General features: G+C 44.7%; 1 protein-coding gene across 2 annotated transcripts in view; it reads right to left on the bottom strand.

Moving 5' to 3' along the window:
* Window positions 1–19414, bottom strand: part of SH3RF3 (SH3 domain containing ring finger 3) — a 661819-nt gene that overhangs the window by 64418 nt on the left and 577987 nt on the right. For both annotated transcript variants that reach the window (XM_073664834.1, XM_073664836.1), the window contains one exon: window positions 6147–6484. In XM_073664834.1, the coding sequence (XP_073520935.1) occupies window positions 6147–6484 (338 nt within the window). The remainder of the gene's footprint in view (window positions 1–6146; window positions 6485–19414) is intronic.

Genomic DNA, 19414 nt, shown 5'->3' with positions numbered 1-19414 from the left:
CAGTATATAAGCTACACTATCCACAATAGATTGTATGATGCTTTTGGGATTAACTACAATTAAATTATCATGTACAATTTATTTCATGCAATGGTACTCACTTAATTTTATTGAAATAGCTGACAATAATAATTGATGTAATATTTATAAATACCCTACAATCAAGTTTAGACCTATATAGAAAATTAGCTTGCATCTGTCCTTATAACTGATGTTTATCTGTACTATTAAGAGATGAGCCTTACGTGTATTAGTTATAGGTATATTACAACCAACACCCCCGCATTTTATTCCACTTGTGGGTATTTTTCCTTCCCTTGTCTTTTAATGTTTTCTATTTGTTGAAATAAAATCTTTATCATTTGAGAATTACTTTGTGGTGTATTATAATTCATAGGCTGATAAATTCCAGTGGATACACAACGCTTATGCTATTTTTGAATATGTGTTAACTCATGATGAACCGTGGTGTTCTTTATGCCAGAAATCTTACTCCAGTAAGATTTGTGGCGCGGAGCATGGAGGTGGTGCACGCCACTTGACAGGTGCAACAGATTCATTAAAAGGCATGCATCTCTTGATGAACCATGCACCCTCATCAAGACCAGCATGAAAACCCACCATCTTGATGAATCGAGTCGTCGAAATGTGTCAACATTATGTATGGTTATTCTGCCATGCTGATATCTTAATTTCGAATAAAGGAGATTATTTTATTGGAATCTCTAGCTTATTCTTCTTACGTATGTGATTCTGATCATGTTCATACAATTTCTGAGAACAAGAGCTCAAACATACTAATTCAGTCTTTAGTCTATATTTTCTTTTATGTCAACTTTTTGAAGCAGAAGTTTTTGTTTTTTTTTAATTTGTTGCATTTTATATTGCAGTTGGTGTGGCGCTTTTGGTTTAGTTTTGTAGCTTACTTTTTGAGTAAACAAGTTTCTGGTTACATAAAATTTGAAGCTGCATTTCATAAGTATGGTAAAAAGTAACTTTGCCCATTGACACACTTACTTGGCTGACAAGCACAATACACATGCCATTTTGTATTATGACTATCACTCTACGGTTAAGTTTGCACGCTGAGTACTTGATGAGTTTTTGATGTTGCAATGTTTCCTGCAGCATTTGTGCACCAATTTGATAAATTAAGTTACTTTTGCTTTTTTATTGTTTTTATTGAGTTTTTGAGTGCATATTTTTTTGCATTTTTTAAATGGATCATTATTGCATTTTTGATGCTGCATTTTGTCTCTTGTTGGTGTGTCATTTTTTTTTTATACTTTCTTGTATTTGGCATTGACTAAAATGTATTGATACATTCAGCTACACATTACATGTGGTTTTAGTGTACTTCCGCAACAGAATCGCACTAAAAATACAGGTGCGGGTTTTTTTACGCATCTACTGTAAAATTATTGGGAAAATCCACACATAAAACTGTGCGTAACTGCAAGAAAAATTTATATATTGCAGATTTCAATAATGCAATGCAGGTCAGTTTATGCTGTGTAAAAAAAAAACCTGGGCAGTAGATTTCTATAATCCCATCCACTTTGCTGGAACTGTAAGGGTCTGTGCACACGTTGCGTTTTTCATTTGTTTTTTCTATGCAGTTTTGTCACAAAACCTGGAGGATTTCCTAGTCCCAGAAAAGTGAATGAGACTCCTGAAGTCTCATGCACACATTGCTTATTTTTTACTTGTAGATTTTCAGCATATTTAAATCTGCAGCATGTCAATTCTTTCAGATGAAGATTTCACCCACTCTAATGAGTGGGGAAAAATCTGCATAAAGATGCATGTTAAATGCACAATAAAAACGCGGCAAAACCATATGTATTTTATGCTGCATTTTAACTGCAAAGAGATGCAGAAATGGTGCAAAAATTTCTGCAGCAACTACTTTAGGGTAGGCGCACACCAGCATATATTCTTTCACCTAAGAGAATCGGGACAATTATGCAACTCACACTCTGATCAAAGTCTGATCAGAGTTTGATCAGTGTGATCATAGACCAATCTGATTCTCTCTGATGAGAAGATGGAGAACAAAATGTCTGTCTGTCACCTGCATGAAAACTCAAAACTCATCATAGGATCTTACAGTGGTGTGAAAAAGTGTTTGCCCCCTTCCTGATTTCTTATTCTTTTGCATGTTTGTCACACTTAAATGTTTCAGATCACAAAACAAAAATGTAAATATTAGTCATAGATAACACAAATAAACACAAAATGCAATTTTTAAATGAAGTTCTTTATTAGGGAGGGAAAAAGAAATCCAAACTTACAGGGCCCTGTGTGAAAAAGTGATTGTTCCCCCTTAAAACATAAATTAACTGTGGTTTATCACATCTTTGGGAAGCTGAGTTCAGTTTCCCGAGCCACACACAGGCCTGATTATTGCAACACCTGTTCTCAATCAAGAAATCACTTAAATAGAAACTGCCCGACAAAGTGCAGTAGATCAAAAGATCCTCAAAAGCTAGACATCATGCTGCAATCCAAAGAAATTCAGGAACAAATGAGAAACAGAGTAATTGAGATCTATCAGTCTGGAAAAGGTTATAAAGCCATTTCTAAAGCTTTTGGACTCCAGCGAACCACACTGAGAGCCATTATCCACAAATGGCGAAAACATGGAACAGTGGTGAACCTTCCCAGGAGTTGCCAGCCGACCAAAATTACCCATCCAAGAGATCACAAAAGACCCCATAACAACATCCAAACTGCAGACCTCACTTGCCTCAGTTAAGGTCAGTGTTCATGACCTGTTTCAGGACCTGGAAAGCTTGCTGTGGTAAATGGAACCATAAATTCTGCTGTCTACCAAAAAATCCTGAAGGAGAATGTCCGGACATCTATTTGTGATCTCAAGCTAAAGATCACTTGGGTTATGCAGCAGGACAATGATTCAAAACTCACCAGCAAGTCCACCCCTGAATGGATTAAGAAAAACAAAATTAAGACTTTGGAGTGGCTTAGTCAAAGTCCTGACCTTAATCCGACTGAGATGCTGTGGCATGACCTTAAAAAGGCGGTTCATGCTTGGAAACCCTCCAATGTGGCTAAATTACAACAATTTTGCAAAGATGAGTGGCCAAAATTCTTCTAGAGCTTAGTAAAAGACTCATTGCCAGTTATCACAAACGCTTGATTGCTGTTGTTGCTGCTAAGGGTGGCCCAAGCAGTTATTAGGTTTATCAGGCAATCACTTTTTCACACAGGGCCCTGTAGGTTTGGCTTTATTGATTTCTTTTTCCCTTAATAATAAAGACCTTCATTTAAAAACTGCATTTTGTGTTTACTTGTGTTATCTTTGTCTAATATTTAAATTTGTTTTGTCATCTGAAACATTTAAGTGTGACAAACATGCAAAAGAATAAGAAATCTGGGAGGGGGCAAATACTTTTTCACACCACTGTAACTTTACTGTCTCTCGGCCATTATCATTGTGAAAGCACACTCTGTAAATAGTAATTATTTTTAAAACAAGCACATAAATCAAGCACACATACTATACACAATTATTTGCATATGAAATGTGACAAAAAGTCCACACTACACTTGATGCATGTGGAGCACTATTCGCAATCGATTCATGGCTGCAATGATTATGAACATAATGTAAGGGTGTAACATTAGTGGGTGCTGGAAAACCGCTCAAAACAAAGGTTGAGTGTCGAGAGAAGTGCTTTTACTTATTTTCATACCTGCAATTATTTAAAAGCTGAATAAAGATATTTCTAAAAAAATGGATATTATATTCTCAGTAGTTTTTGGCACTTGGCACCACAAGCACATTTAGAGGACCAAGAAATCTGCTACCTTTGTTGCTAGAGTATCTCTAAGGTCGGGTTCACATAACGTTTTAGCCCCAAATCAGTGGCTCCTTCAAGGCTTCTATTTGTAGCCCTGAAAAATAGTATTCAGACATACCTGCCGACGGGGCCATTGACTTTAATAAAGCACATGGAGTCACTTTGTACTCTTCATTTTCTGCTCTGTCTGCCTTTTTGAGGAGAGCACAAATATACAGCAGACCACATTTTTGGGTGCACCAGAAAAAGGTGAAAAAGAAGCCTGACATAGCACAAAGAAATTCTGTCTGTATCAGTCAATGCCTACGTCGGCAGATACACCTAAATCCTGTTTTTCAGGGCCAGAATCCCAGATGGAGCCATTGATGTGTGTCAAAAACATGATGTGAACCAGGCCTTTTTGTAATACCCCAAAGTTGGTGATTACAATAATGTGAAGTATGTTCCTATAATCCTTTAAATATTTGACATTTTGCACTGTTTCCTGCAGAGATCTGTATTGTTTTAGAATTTTAGATTTGCCATTTGCTCTTTTACTGTGTGTGCTACTTTAAAAAGGATGATTCAGCATTTCATACACCATAAAGTATTTCCTATACCATATAGTTCCCAGCTCCAGGTAGTAAATCCCATTACTTAGCTGGTAACTAGGTAATAGTTGAGTGGGAGGAGTAAAAGTTATAAAAGCTCCAGCTCCTGGCTGTTGGCCAGAGAGTTCAGTCAGAGAAGAGCAGAGAACAGTAGGAGATTTGCTCTCCTTGTTCCAGCAGGCCGGTTGCAGCAGACTAATCTGAGAAGATGTAGGAGAGCACATAGAATACTTGCAGTATCCATGGGAGAAATACGCTGGTCCCTCAGTGCACACACTCTAGTTACAAGTACGCCATGGATGCAGGTGGAGTACTCATGAACTGAAGTAAATCGCCCATAGAACAAATGGGGACATTAGTTACCTACATGTAGTGAAGATTAGTGGGAATTGGGACACTGAGGCCAGCTAAGGATCACGGCCTAGAAGGGTGGATAACATCCATAGTGCCAGTACTGGACGCCAGCTCTAGACGCTGGATGGACTTGCTGTAATGTACTCCTCATGTACACATGGTTTCTTTATCTGCTGCTGATGGCTTGTATCATGGAAACTGCCTTTAAGAAAATGTACCATCATTTGCTGTTACCATCTACTGCTGTGTTACCATCGGCTGCCATTTAGTAAAGTTTTACATAAGTTTTCCTACAATGTCTGCCTGCTGACTTAATCCTGTTTCCTCTACAGCATTACATCATGGGGACCGGCACTACCACCTACATATGAGGGAACAACAAATTGCCGGCGTAAACCCCCGCACAACCGTAGCCATGTGCCCTATGGATGTGCGGAGCGCCTGGTGCCAGGCACGGCCACCATCACTGATGACCACAAAGATTTGGCCCATTGCAGGTGTACTGGATTCCCTGTGCTCTGTTTGTCTCAGTAGAGTCACAAAACATTATGACACAGCACAATCTATATTGCTCATAATTAACAGATTTTTTTAAAAAAATTCCTTGAAACAGGATATGAAAATGTAAAAATGTATTATGTGCAGCTAGAGATTTATATAAATTACCATCTCTTCAAGACGACAACATCTTTTTTATATGAGAAGGATTTTCTATTCCTTTATATCCTATGCTCATTCTCACCGCGTATTTAATTCTCCATTTGTGCTCTTTAGACAAACCACCTACATATCTATGGATATGTTCCATCTGCATAGGAACACTTATCCGCAAGTAAAGAACAAATTAATGATAAGAGTGTCGAATGGAAAAAAAATAAAGAAAAATAAAGAATTAGGTATCCAAAGAGGATGAACTTAGATTAAACTATTAAATCACCCAAGGCTGAAAACACTTGCTTTAGAAAGGCTCTTTATACGAAGCAACAGGATTTCTTTTTTCATTATAGCACATACTTGTAGACATCTAGACAGAGCCAAACTCACAGCTCTAACTACACTACATTCGTCTATAAGCAATTTCATTCCAATAATTTGCTCTTTAAGTTGGAATATTGTACAAAACATGGAATGATTTTATTCCCTTAAAACTTCATTCACCTGGCTGTATGGCAATGATGGAATTTTAAGTTTGTAAAGAGCCTTATGTATGGAACTATTCTCTCTGACTTGCCATACGAGTCTGACAAAAAAGAACTATACATTAGGAGGCATTTAGACTAGCGTTCAGAAAAAGACTGATGCACATCTATACTAGCTCTATTAGAGGTCTGCAAAAAATGAAGCCATGTTACTTTTCCTAAACCCAAAAGGCACTTACTTTCTCAGTCTTCCTCTCTTCTGTCCTGCAGCCTGTGTTTGTGGGGCTGGCAGTTGGCATACAGTTGACTGGGCCATTACAAGTTTCAGCACTAATGCTGGCCGCAGTAACATTTGGCGGCGTGATAGCTGCTGCTGCTGAAGTAAGAGGGATAACTGGCCGAGTACAGTGTACTGCAATAGTAGTCTGTATGGAGGACTGCTGCTGGGGTATGTGTTGTGGGGAAACCGTTGTTTGTGGCCTGTGTGGGCTAGCAGGATGTCGACATGGTGAATTGTGAGTCCTTATAGGGGATACGGTAGCAGTGGGACGTTCTTGAGGTTGTGCCAAAGGATGTGCTACAAGGGATAAAAAAAACAACAATTAATATATATAAAATAATAATCAATATGATGTAAAATATAGTGAATCAATAAATACCTATAATAATAACAACAAAAATTACACCCATGGTGTGAAAAAGTCATTGCCCCCTTCCTGATTTCTTATTCTTTTGCATGTTTGTCACACTTAAATGTTTCAGATCACAAAACAAATTTAAATATGAGACAAAGATAACAAGTAAACACAAAATGCAGGTTTTAAATGAAGGTCTTTATTATTAAGGGAAAAATAAATCCAAACCTACAGGGCCCATCATGAAAAAGTGATTGTTACCCCTTAAAACATAAATTAACTGTGGTTTATCACATCTTTAGGAAGCTGAGTTCAATTCCCCTAATCACACACAGGCCTGATTTCTACCACACCTGTTCTCAATCAAGAAATCACTTAAATAGGACTTGTCTGACAACGTGAAGTAGACCAAAAGTTCCTCAAAAGCTATACATCATTCTGCGATCCCAAAAAATTCAGGAACAAATGAGAAACAGAGTAATTGAGATCTATCAGTCTGGAAAAGGTTATAAAACCATTTCTACAGCTTTGGAACTCCAGCGAACCACAGTGAGAGCCATTATCTACAAATGGCGAAAACATGGAACAGTGGTGAACCCCACCAGGTGTGGCCGGCCAACCAAAATTACCCCAAGAGCGCAGCGACGACTCATCCAAGAGGTCACAAAGACCCCACAACAACATCCAAAGAACTGCAGGCCTCACTTGCCTCAGTTAAGGTCAATATTCATGAATACACCATATGAAAGAGACTGGGCAAAAATGGCATGCATGCCAGAGTTCCAAGACGAAAACCACTGCTGAGAAAAAAGAACATAAAGACTCATCTCAGTTTTGCCAGAAAAGAAACATCATACCAACAGTAAAATATGGTGGTGGTAGTGTGATGGTCTAGGACTGTTTTACTGCTTCAGGACCTGGAAGACTTGCTGTGGTAAATTAAACCATGAATTCTGCGGTCTACCAAAAAATCCTGAAGGAAAATGTCCGGCCATCTGTTTGTGACCTCAAGGTAAAGTGCACTTGGGTTATGCAGCAGGCCAATGATCCAAAACACACCAGCAAGTCCATCCCTGAATGGCTTAAGAAAAACAAAATTAAGACTTTGGAGTCAAAGTCCTGAGTCGCCTAGTCAAAGTCCTGACCTTAATCCGATTGAGATGCTGTGACATGACCTTAAAAAGGCGGTTAATTCTCGGAAACTCTCCAATGTGGCTAAATTACAACAATTTTGCAAAGATGAGTGGGCCAAAATTGCTCTAGAGCGTTTTAAAAGACTCATTGCCAGTTACCGCAAATGCTTGATTGCAGTTGTTGCTGCTAAGGGTGGCCCAATCAGTTATTAGGTTTAGGGGGAAATCACTTTTTCACACAGGGCCCTGTTAGTTTGGATTTATATTTCCCTTAATAATAAAGACCTTAATTTAAAAACTGCATTTTGTGTTTACTTGTGTTATCTTTGTCTAATATTTAAATTTGTTTTGTGATCTAAAACATTTAAGTGTGACAAACATTTAAAAATATAAGAAATAAGGAAGGGGGCAAACACTTTTTCACACCACTGTACAGTAATGGCCGAAAGTGTTGGCACCATTGAAATTGTTCCAGAAAATAAAGTATTTCTCCCAGAAAATTATTGCAATTGCATATGCTTTGTTATACATATGTTTATTTCCTTTGTATGTATTGGAAAAACACAAAAAAAAATCACATCATTTCACACAAAACTCCAAAAATGGACCGGACAAAATTGTTGGCACCCTAAACTTAATATTTGATTGCACACCCTTTGGAATAAATAACTGCAATCAATTGCTTCCTATAACCATCAACAAGCTTCTTACACCTCTCAACTGGAATTTTTGACCGCTCTTTTGCAAACTGCCAGGTGCCTTCTCCCAACAGCAATTTTAAGATCTCTCCATAGGTGTTCAATGAGATTTAGACCAGACTCTTTGCTGGCCACTTCAGAACTCTCCAGTGCTTTGCTTCCATCTGACTAGCCCAGGGGGATGGGGACGACTCGGTACCCGGGCCTTTGCCTGGCCTTGGGGATGTCGCGGTGGTCGGCTCCCGGGCCCCTACCCTGGGGTCAGCTTGTGAAAGGATGGATATTTATGTTTATAAGTTTGTGACGCCACCCCTGGTGTCCGGTGAGAATCACCATCGCTGCGGCAGTCTGCTGAGGCTGGTGATAAGGCAGCTCGATGGTTTAGCTCCCCACAGGTGGAGCTAGGCCTCAGGGCAGTATATGGAGAGGGGGATGCAGAACAGGTGAGACCCAGCCGGGTCAGAGCAAGAACAGGGACAGACACGACAGTCACTTCAGTACCTTTTACTGGTGGTAATTCAGGCACATCCCGGAGCACTGTAGGGTGATGGGTGCATATCAGGATACTCCCCAATGAGCGGGTATAGGGTCTCCTGTTCCTTGCCTCAGCGTAGTAAGTTTCTGACCTGCCTAAAGCTAGGCCTAACTTTGTCTCTGTCCTGCACCGGCTGACGTTGTGGTAGGGCCTTCTCTTGGAGTGCACGCTCCCAGCTTATAGGGCCTATGTGTCTCCTGGCACTGTTACATATCAGCTCTCTGGTGGACCTGGGACCTATAGTTCTCCAGGGATTCCGGTTATGCCTTACTGGGTCGTAGAGATCCCGGTAAGCTCGGACCCGGTGTCCGGTATATGTTTCGGGGTGAGCTGGGTAAGCTCCTCTGCCCCCACTGCTACTCACTTTCCACTCGCCTTCGGCCGCGCTCGGGCCCTCACTAGGCTTCAGGGCTGCTGGAGGCCTAGCTTGCCTCACACAGCAGCCTGCGTGCAGCTACATCCTGTCTCTCTGCAGACTGAACACTGACCGAGCTGCCTGGCTCCACCTTCCCTTTATATATCCCTATCAGGGCTCCCTCTGCTGGTATGAGGTGGAAGGTGGAGGTGTGTGAATGCTATGAGGGCCTCTTGTGGAGGAATCCGTCCATGCACCCCTCTAGGATCTGTGGCACGAATGCGCAGCAGGGGCGCCACATTCCCCCCTAGCAAAGCTCAGCACTACCGGGCTGAAGTACATTTTGAAGCAACAATAACATTTCTTCCCTTTATGGGAGGCACTTTTCTTGAAAGTTGCAAAAACATAATCAATAATACACATATATACAATAGTTAAAGTTTTTGAGCAGATGTCAGCGAGTCCCCTAACAGGGTGTCCATTTCACTGCATAGGTAGCTTTAGAGTCACTCCAGGGAGTGCAATTATGTACAAGGAAACAGTTTGTGGGCTGCACACGCACATTAGCAGAAACACAACTTTACGTTCTGCAATGACCAGTTTTGATGAGATCCCTCCTCGGGTGTGTCCCTCTTATACGGGTAAGCTGGCTTGTGGGGGACCTGCTCCAAACCCCCAACGAAGGTCCTGGGCGGGCTGCAGGACTGGTGTAGGACTACTGGTTTGGCCACGCCAAGCAGGTTTTAGTGGTGGTGGTCTTGTGAAAACCACCAGGGGGCACCTCAGGAGGTGCATACTATGTACAATGGTGGGACCGCTTATAGTTCACGGACTCCAAGTTCAGGTTACATGAGAGCTACCGGGGAACTAGTAGCTCAAGGGCGCCCTCTCTCCTGGGCTGCGCCTGGTTATGGGAGGTGGGTGACCCATCCTGGTCATCCTCCCGTTCAGTCAGGGTGTCCTGTTCCAACAGTTCCCTCACCCACTGAACATTTAGGGCATGCTGTAGAGCCATGGGCACCATCCGTGCCACAGCTCCTGCTGGTGCGGCGAATGCTTCTGCCTGAGCAGCACCGGACGAAGTTACTCCTGCGGGGGCGTTGTCGAGGGCCGCAGCATTCTGCTGGGCTTCGGACATCGTTGCGCCCCCCTAGTGAACCGTGGCCTACCTTCTTTACTTTTCTTCCGGTAGGCCGCAGCTCCGCAAGTGACGGTCTCCTTCCAGGACCTTGCGTCGCTCGCGTCTGACGTCAGGGCGCTCACTGGACTCCTTCCAGGACCTTGCGCTTCCTGATTCGTCATCGCGGCATGGGGCGAGTCATGGGCTTCGCGCGCTTCAGCAGGCACGCCTCTCATTTTCCCGCGGTTACGCCCTTCTTCCCGCTCGGCGGCCCAACAATGGTGGCAATCTTCGCCACAGTTAAACACACAGTTTTTGATTAAAGGCGCACAGTACCCTGTGGCAACGGGCACAACACTCCGTCGTTGCAGCGGGCACGGAATCCTGTTAGTGACGCCAGAAAAGATGACTAGCCCAGGGGGATGGGGGCGACTCGGTACCTGGGCCTTTGCCTGGCCTTGGGGATGTCGTGGTGGTTGGCTCCCGGGCCCGTACCCTGGGGTCAGCTCGTGAAAGGGTGGATATTTATGTTTATAAGTTTGTGATGCCACCTGTGGTGTCATGTGAGAATCACCAGCGCTGCGGCAGTACGCTGAGGCTGGTGATAAGGCAGCTCGATGGTTTAGCTCCCCACAGGTGGAGCTAGGCCTCAGGGCAGTATATGGAGAGGGGGATGCAGGACAGACGAGACCCAGCCGGGTCAGAGCAAGAACAGGGACAGACACGACAGTCACTTCAGTACCTTTTACTGGTGGTAATTCAGGCACATCCCGGAGCACTGTAGGGTGAAGGGTGCATATCAGGATCGTCCCCAATGAGCAGGTATAGGGCCTCCTGTTCCTTGCCTCTGCGTAGTAAGTTTCTGACCTGCCTAAAGCTAGGCCTAACTTTGTCTCTGTCCTGCACCGGCTGACGTTGTGGTAGGGCCTTCTCTTGGAGTGCACGCTCCCTGCTTATGGGGCCTATGTGTCTCCTGGCACTGTTACGTATCAGCTCTCTGGTGGACCTGGGACCTATAGTTCTCCAGGGATTCCGGTTATGCCTTACTGGGTCGTAGAGATCCCGGTATGCTCGGACCCGGTGTCCGGTATATGTTTCGGGGTTAGCTGGGTAAGCTCCTCTGCCCCCACTGCTACTCACTTTCCACTCACCTTCGGCCGTGCTCGGGCCCTCACCAGGCTTCAGGGCTGCTGGAGGCCTAGCTTGCCTCACACAGCAGCCTGCGTGCAGCTACATCCTGTCTCTCTGCAGACTGAACACTGATCGAGCTGCCTGGCTCCACCTTCCCTTTATATATCCCTATCAGGGCTCCTTCTGCTGGTATGAGGTGGAAGGTGGAGGTGTGTGAATGCTATGAGGGCCTCTTGTGGAGGAATCCGTCCATGCACCCCTCTAGGATCTGTGGCACGAATGCGCAGCAGGGGTGGCACACATCCATTTCTGGGTGCTTCTTGCACCAAAGTACCTTGTCCCAGACCTGACAGTTACTTTAGAAACAGTGGGGAAGGAAGCAACTAATTGCACTTTATAAAGAGGGGGGAAGCAAATAAAGAATGTTCAGAATTGAAGATATGATGAAAATAGATGTAAAGACTAGAGATGAGCGTTGTTCTACTCGAACTGTTCGCCAATCTCAAATTCGAGCTATTTTGGGCGGTGTTCGCGCCGTTCAGCGAACACGAACGATTTGAGAAAAATTCGGCTGTTCGAGGTTATGTTCGATAACTGTTCGTGCACCAAAATCATAACTGGATTTTTTCTCAGTAATGATGAAAATTAATGTTAATATGCAGTTTGAGTGTACAGCGGGGTGGGGGGAGGGGCAGGGGATGGATCTCTGCAGGAATAATGAAGATCTCCATTTTTTTTTCTCTTTCCCGCATTTGCAGTGGGGAGGTGCAGTCTGTCAGCCTATCAGCAGCGCACACACGGAGCGAACTGCTGTTTTTCACACAAGCAAGGGCATGTGTCATTGGCAGTGTATGTCACATGTCCTTGCCCTATAAGACCAAGCCATTTTCCCCGTCGCCACCATTTTCTCACTGCTGCAGCTGCGTGTTAGACGGCACCGCTGTTGCTGTGTGCGCTATACCTTGTTAATTTCAAGCCAATTTTCGCACAAATCTACAGATAGCTTGGGAGTAGGGAATAGTTGTGATTGCAGTCCTTTTAAGGACTAGGTTACAGCATTTCCTACGACTTTTATCAGGCAGGTCTGTGCTCTTAAATAGATAGATTGTGGGAGTAAAGACTAATTGTAATTGCAGTCCTTTTCAGGACTAGGTTACATCAGTTCCTATCAGTTTTTGCCAGGCAGGTCTGTGCCAGTGCTGTGCAAGTTTTTTTCACAGCATTTGGCTGAATCTAGCAAAGCTAATCCTTTTTGGCCTATTGCAGAGTGTGTTAGTCAGTGGAGTAGCCTATCTGTGTTGCAAGATATACCACCTGTGTATAGAATACCAATTTTTTTACTGCACCTAGTGAAGTAAAATCTTTTGGGCATAGCATCATTCTATTAGTCCATCTATACTGACCTCCATCAGGTTGCAAATTGAATATAATTTTTTTCTGCATCTAGCTCTGAAAAAATATTTGGGCTTCTAGCAGTGTGTGGGACTTGTTCTATTAGTCCATCTATACTGACCTCCATCAGGTTGCAAACTGAATATAATTTTTTTCTGCATCTAGCTCTGAAAAAATATTTGGCCTTCTAGCAGTGTGTGGGACTTTCTCTATTAGTCCATCTATACTGACCTCCATCAGGTTGCAAATTAAAAATAATTTTTATCTGCACCTAGCTCTGAAAAAATATTTGGCCTTCTAGCAGTGTGTGGGACTTTCTCTATTAGTCCATCTATACTGACCTCCATCAGGTTGCAAATTAAAAATAATTATGAGTATGAGGTAGAACAGATGGTTGAGTCTGCAGAGCTGTTTACTCATACTATAGCCTGGGAATCAGAGGTCGACTCCAGCGCTTCTGTGAATCCAGACGAGGAAATGATCTGCACTGATGCCCAGAATCTTTATGAGTCGGATCCAGGACCAGACGCAGAAGGTTCTGACCATAATGTAGACCCTCATTCCCAAACTGTAACTCCTGTTGGTGGAGACAATGAGGAAGACGATGATGAGACTCAAATACCTGATTGGAGCGACAACTTTAGTTTTTTGTCAGGGCAGGAACAGGTTGGCTCTGAGGACGACGGGTGTGATAACGCACAGGGTGATGATGATGAGGTTGGAGATCCCACTTACTGTCAACCCACAGTCAGCCAAGAGATGAGGTCAGCAGAGGAGGTGGAGGAAGATGCTAGTGACGACGAGGTCAGGTTGCGCCTTCCTGGACAGAGACGTAGTACTGGAAGCACGTCAACAACTGCATCCTCAAACACAACTCTGCCTCTCACCACAAGTCGTGGTGGCTCTTCAGGTCGCATGGGTGCTAAGCCTTGCATAGCCTGGGCATTTTTTCAGATCGATAAAGATGACCCAACTCGTGTTATCTGTAACATTTGTCAGCAAAAGCTAAGTAGAGGCCAAAAAATACATAGTTTGAGTACTTCATGCATGAACCGGCACATGGACATGAAGCATAAGTTGCAGTGGGAAGCTCAGTGTGCTACAATGCGGCCTAGCCGGCCGGGCCAACCACCGTCTGCCATATCTTGTGCATCCGCGGCCTCTTCATCCTCTGTGACTGGGGAGACAGCAGTCACACCTGTTTTGGGGCGCAGACCTGCCACCTCTTTACCCGCAACAGCCAGCGTGATTGGCAGGTCATCATTTTCTTTGGAGGTGGTAACACCAGCTGGTGTTGAGCGCTGTCCGACATCGATAGCACCACCTTTGGATCAAGGCAACCTAACATGTCCGCCTGCATCTTCCTCACAGACCGGCAGTTTGCCGGGGACACCCTTATCAACCCCGTCTAAGCACAATAGCCAGCCCTCGGTCCCTCAGATGTGGACAAGTAAAAGACCATTTCCTCCTAGCCATGAGAAAGCTAAGAGGTTGAATTTCACCATCTGCAAGCTCTTGGCTACAGAAATGCTGCCTTTCCGCCTGGTGGACACAGAGGATTTTCGAGACCTTATGTCCGTCGCAGTGCCCCAGTACCAGATGCCCAGTCGGCACTACTTCTCAAAGAAAGGTGTGCCTGCGCTCCACCAGCATGTCGCACACAACATCACCGCTTCTTTGAGAAACTCTGTGTGTGACAGGGTGCATTTCACCACAGACACTTGGACGAGTAGGCATGGACAGGAGCGTTACATGTCGCTGACTGGGCACTGGGTAACTATGGTGACAGCAGGACAAGGGGCTGCTGTCCAAGTCTTGCCGTCCCCACGAGTTGTGCGTCAATCCTCTTTATGTCAAAGTTCCTCCACTGCTTCTGCCTCCTCAACCTCCTCTCGGTCTTCCACCTGCACCCAAAGCCTGTCTGGTCATGCCACAAGCTTTCTAACTGCGCAGAAGGGATCCTGCACACCTCCTTACTATGCTGGCAGTAGGGCTCAACGTCATCAGGCGGTTTTTACTTTGAAATGTCTGGGAAATGTGAGTCACACAGCTGAGGAGTTGTGGTCAGCTCTGGAGAACCAATTTCATGAATGGTTGTCTCCACTGGACCTGAAACCAGGGAAGGCCGTGTGCGACAATGCTGCAAACCTGGGTGCGGCCCTTCGCCGGGGCAATGTCACACACGTGCCTTGTATGGCTCACGTGTTGAACCTGGTTGTCCAGCAATTTTTAGCCCATTATCCCAGACTAGTTGGCCTTCTGCAGAGGGCACGGTCGCTGTGTGCTCACTTCCGCCGTTCGCATCCCGCAGCTCAGCGACTTACATCTCTACAGAAGTCGTTGGGCCTGCCACTTCACCGGCTAAAATGCGATGTGCCTACCCGGTGGAATTCAACTCTGCACATGTTGCAGCGACTGTGGCAGCACCGACAAGCCCTGGTGCAATACGTTCTGACGTATAGCCTGGGCTAACGAGATCCAGAGGTGGGGCAAATCACGCTGGAGGAGTGGTCTCAGATCAGCGACCTATGCACCCTTCTGCACAGTTTTGAAATGGCGACGAAGATGTTTAGTGCTGACGATGCCATTATCAGCATGACTATTCCGGTGATTTACATGCTGGAGCACATGTTAAACAGAATTCGGAGTCAGGTGGTGGCACAAGAGGAGGTGGAGGAAGTAGAGGAGGAGGAGTTGTATACGGAAGGGCTAACATCTGCAAGGTCCAGACGGTCGGCAGCACCAAGGCGGCAGGCATGTGAGGGTGGGGGAGATGGTTTTACCAGGGCGCATGGTAGCAGCCAAACTAGTGAGGAAGGTGCAGGAGCCCAGGAAGAAGTGGAGGACGAACTGATGGAAGACTCATCAGATGAGGGAGACCTTGATCACATTTCTGTTGTGCGAGGTTGGGGGGAGAGGACAGAGGAAGGAAGCATGATTGTTACCTCGCCACCAACACAACAGGGACTTGGTGCTCCTGGATGCGCAACACACATGAGTGCCTTCTTGCTGCACTACCTGCAACATGACCCTCGAATTGTGAGAATTAGAAATAATCCTGACTACTGGGTTGCCACACTGTTAGATCCCCGGTACAAAAGTAAATTTTCAGAAATTATTCCTGCCATAGAAAGGGATGCACGCATGCAGGAGTATCAGCAGAGACTGTTGCAGAATCTTACATGTGCTTTTCCACAAAACATCAGTGGTGCACGTAGTGAATCTCACAGTTCCAACTTGCCAACCATGGGACCGTCAAGTATTCAGCACTCAAACCGTAACAGAACCACAGTATCTGCTGGTAACATCAATTTTGCAGAATCATTTCACCACTTTTTTAGCCCATCCTTTGCAAGGCCACAGGAGACAAGAAGTCTGACACATAGTCAACGCCTAGAGACGATGGTACAGGAGTATCTCCAAGTAAACATTGAAGCCATGACTGTGTCACTGGACGCTTGCTCTTTTTGGGCTTCCAATCTGGATAAATGGCCGGAGCTAGCCACTTACGCCTTGGAGATCTTGTCATGCCCCGCAGCCAGCGTTCTGTCTGAACGTGTGTTCAGCGCTGCTGGTGGTGTGCTGACACATAAGCGCACGCGGCTCTCCACTGATAATGTAGACAGACTCACGTTCATAAAGATGAACAAATCATGGATCCGAAACGACTTTTCTACCCCTGTGTCATCCTGGGGAGAGTAAAAGCTTGATGATTGGTTAAAATCACCCTACCAACCGTTTTAAGCTTTCAAATTACTAATCATGTTTATCTTTATCTTGGGTGGAAAATAATTTGGGCTTTGTAGCAGTGTGCAGCACTGATTCTATCAGGCCATCTATAATAAGCTCCACCAGATTTAAAATTACTAATCATGTTTATCTGTATCTTGGCTGGAAAATAATTTGGGCTTTGTAGCAGTGTGCAGCACTGATCCTATTAGGCCATCTATACTAAGCTCCACCAGATTTAAAATTAATAATAATTTTTAGCTGCATCTAGCCCGGAAAATAATTTTGGGGCTCCGAGATGCGCAAGACACATAAGTGCCTTCTTGCTGCACTACCTGCAACATGACCCTCATATTGTCAGAATTCGAAGTAATCATGACTACTGGGTTGCCACACTCTTAGATCCCCCAAACTTTTCGATCAACCTTTTCATTTTAATAAAGACCAAAAAAATTGTCATTTTTGAAATTATAAGCATTAGCAGGTTATTAGAAACTGAAATCAAACAGTTTTCAACTCAAAACTTTATCCTAGGTGATGTTACATTTTCACATAGGACCCCTTGTTCGAAAGGAGCTTCTGAACTCTCTCGTCCATTGAATTTGTCAGGTTTTGGATGGTTTCTGCTTCAATTGTTTTGCATGAGGACAGAATACCCTCCCAGAGCTGTTGCTTAGATGTGAACTGCCTCCCGCCATCATAGACACTCCTTTTGATGATGCTCCAGAGGTTCTGAATGGGGTAGAGGTCAGGGGAGCATGGGGGTCACACCATAAGTTTGTCCCCTTTTATGCCCATATCAGCCAGAGATGCAGATGTTTTATGTGCAGCATGAGATGGTGCATTATCATGCAAAAAAATGATCTTGCTGTGAAATACACGGTTCTTCTTCTTGAACCATGGCAGGAAGTGTTGTTTGAGAAAATCCACATACATTATGGAGTTCATCTTTAGCGCCTTCAGGGATCCTAAAGGGGCCGACAATCTCTCTCCCCATGATTCCAGCCCAAAACATTACTCCACCTCCTCCTTGTTGGCGCTGTAGCCGTGTTTGCGTGGGGTGTCCATCAACCAGCCATCCTCCACTCCATCCATCTGGACCATCGAGCGCTGCACGGCACTCATCTGTGAACAAAACAGTTTTGAAATCAGTCTTCATGTAATGTTTAGCCCACTGGAGCCGTTTCTGCTTGTGTGAAGTGGATAGAGGAGGTCGACAGGATGGCGTATGCACAGCTGCAAACCTCTGAAGGACTCTGCATCTTGTTGTTCGGGGGACGTTGGAGGCACCAGCAGCTTCAAAAACTTGTCTGCTGCTATGACAAGGCTTTTTTGCCGCTGCTCTTTTAACCTGACGTAATTGCCTGTAGGAAAGAGTCCTCAATTTGCCCTTATCAGCACGCACACGTGTGTACTGTGAATCAGCTACATACTTCTTGATTGCCAAGACACTTCATCCTGATCATCGCACAATGTTGATTGTAGTCATGCCTTGACCTAAACACTCCACAATTTGTTGCTTCTCAGCAGCCGACACATCCTTTTTCTTTCCCATTTTGGCAGAAAATGTAGGCTGCTTAATAATGTGAGACAGCCTTCTTAAGTAGTCTTGCCTTTCATTGGACACACCTGCCAAACTAATTAGCACAGGTGTCTGCAATTGCTTACAGTGATATAAAGAGCCCTGACACACATCACCATCAATGAGTTTAACTGACAAACAAACAAATTCTTCCCTTATCACTCCTAAACACTTTTTGCATAATAATTTGGAACACAGTGTACATGTGCTTTTCCACAAAACACCAGTGGTTCACGTAGTGAATCTTACAGTTCTAACTTGCCAACCGTGGTCTGTATGGAGTTGTTCAATAAAGGGCCCAAAATTAAGATAACATATATGGGAGAGGTCTCTATGAATAGGAATTCCTAAGTATTTGATACCCTGTGAGGGCCAGGCAAAGGGAAAGTTGGACTGGATGGAATCCTATATGGATTTGGGGAGGGAGACATCGAGGGCCTCAGACTTCGCTGCATTGATTTTAAAATTTGACCATGTAACAAAGTGATCTATTTCAGCCATAACAGCATGGATGGATATATGTGATTGAGTGATATATACTAGGACATCATCAGCAAATAGAGAGCACTTGTACTCGGTGACTCCCACCTCAATCCACCTAATATTGGGGTTATGGCGAATTGATGAGAGCAGGTGCTCCGTGACTAGGATGTATAAGAGAGGGGAAAGAGGACATCCCTGCCTTGTCCCATTGGTGATTGTGAAAGGTGATGAAAATGTTCTGATGCACCCCCTGGGCCTTGGGACACCCGGAGCCGGACCCTTTTTGGTGGATGCTGGTGGTTGTAGTCTTCGTGGCGGCGACCCGGTTCCGTGGCTCAGGGTGGTCAAACCAGTGGCGGAAATATTTATGTGGTTTTGATGTTTAAATGTCCGACTACGCCACCCGTGGATTGCGGTCAGAGTGAACCGCCGCTGCAGGGCAGACCGCTGAGGCTGGTGTTGTGGGTGCAGCAGAGCGTAGCATAACTCCCCACGGGAGGAGTATAGCCTCAGGGCAGTGTATGCGGAGGATGGGGGTGATGGTGCAGGGCAGCAGCAGTAACGACACGGAGTCAGTGATGCAGTCCAGGGCCTTTACTCACAGTTCTTATTATCCAGACCACATCTGCAGGTAACGGCTGCCCACGTCGTACTGTGCTCACCAGGTGAGGGGCTCAGACAACTCCCAGATAACTTTGGAGCGCTTCACAGGAC

Source organism: Phyllobates terribilis, unplaced genomic scaffold (genome assembly GCF_046119375.1).
Source record: "Phyllobates terribilis strain yellow unplaced genomic scaffold, ASM4611937v1 Scaffold_2__4_contigs__length_985480577, whole genome shotgun sequence".
NCBI classification, from domain to species: domain Eukaryota; kingdom Metazoa; phylum Chordata; class Amphibia; order Anura; family Dendrobatidae; genus Phyllobates; species Phyllobates terribilis.
The sequence above is the reverse complement of the archived record's forward strand: the minus strand, read 5'-3'. Positions and strand labels throughout refer to the sequence as shown.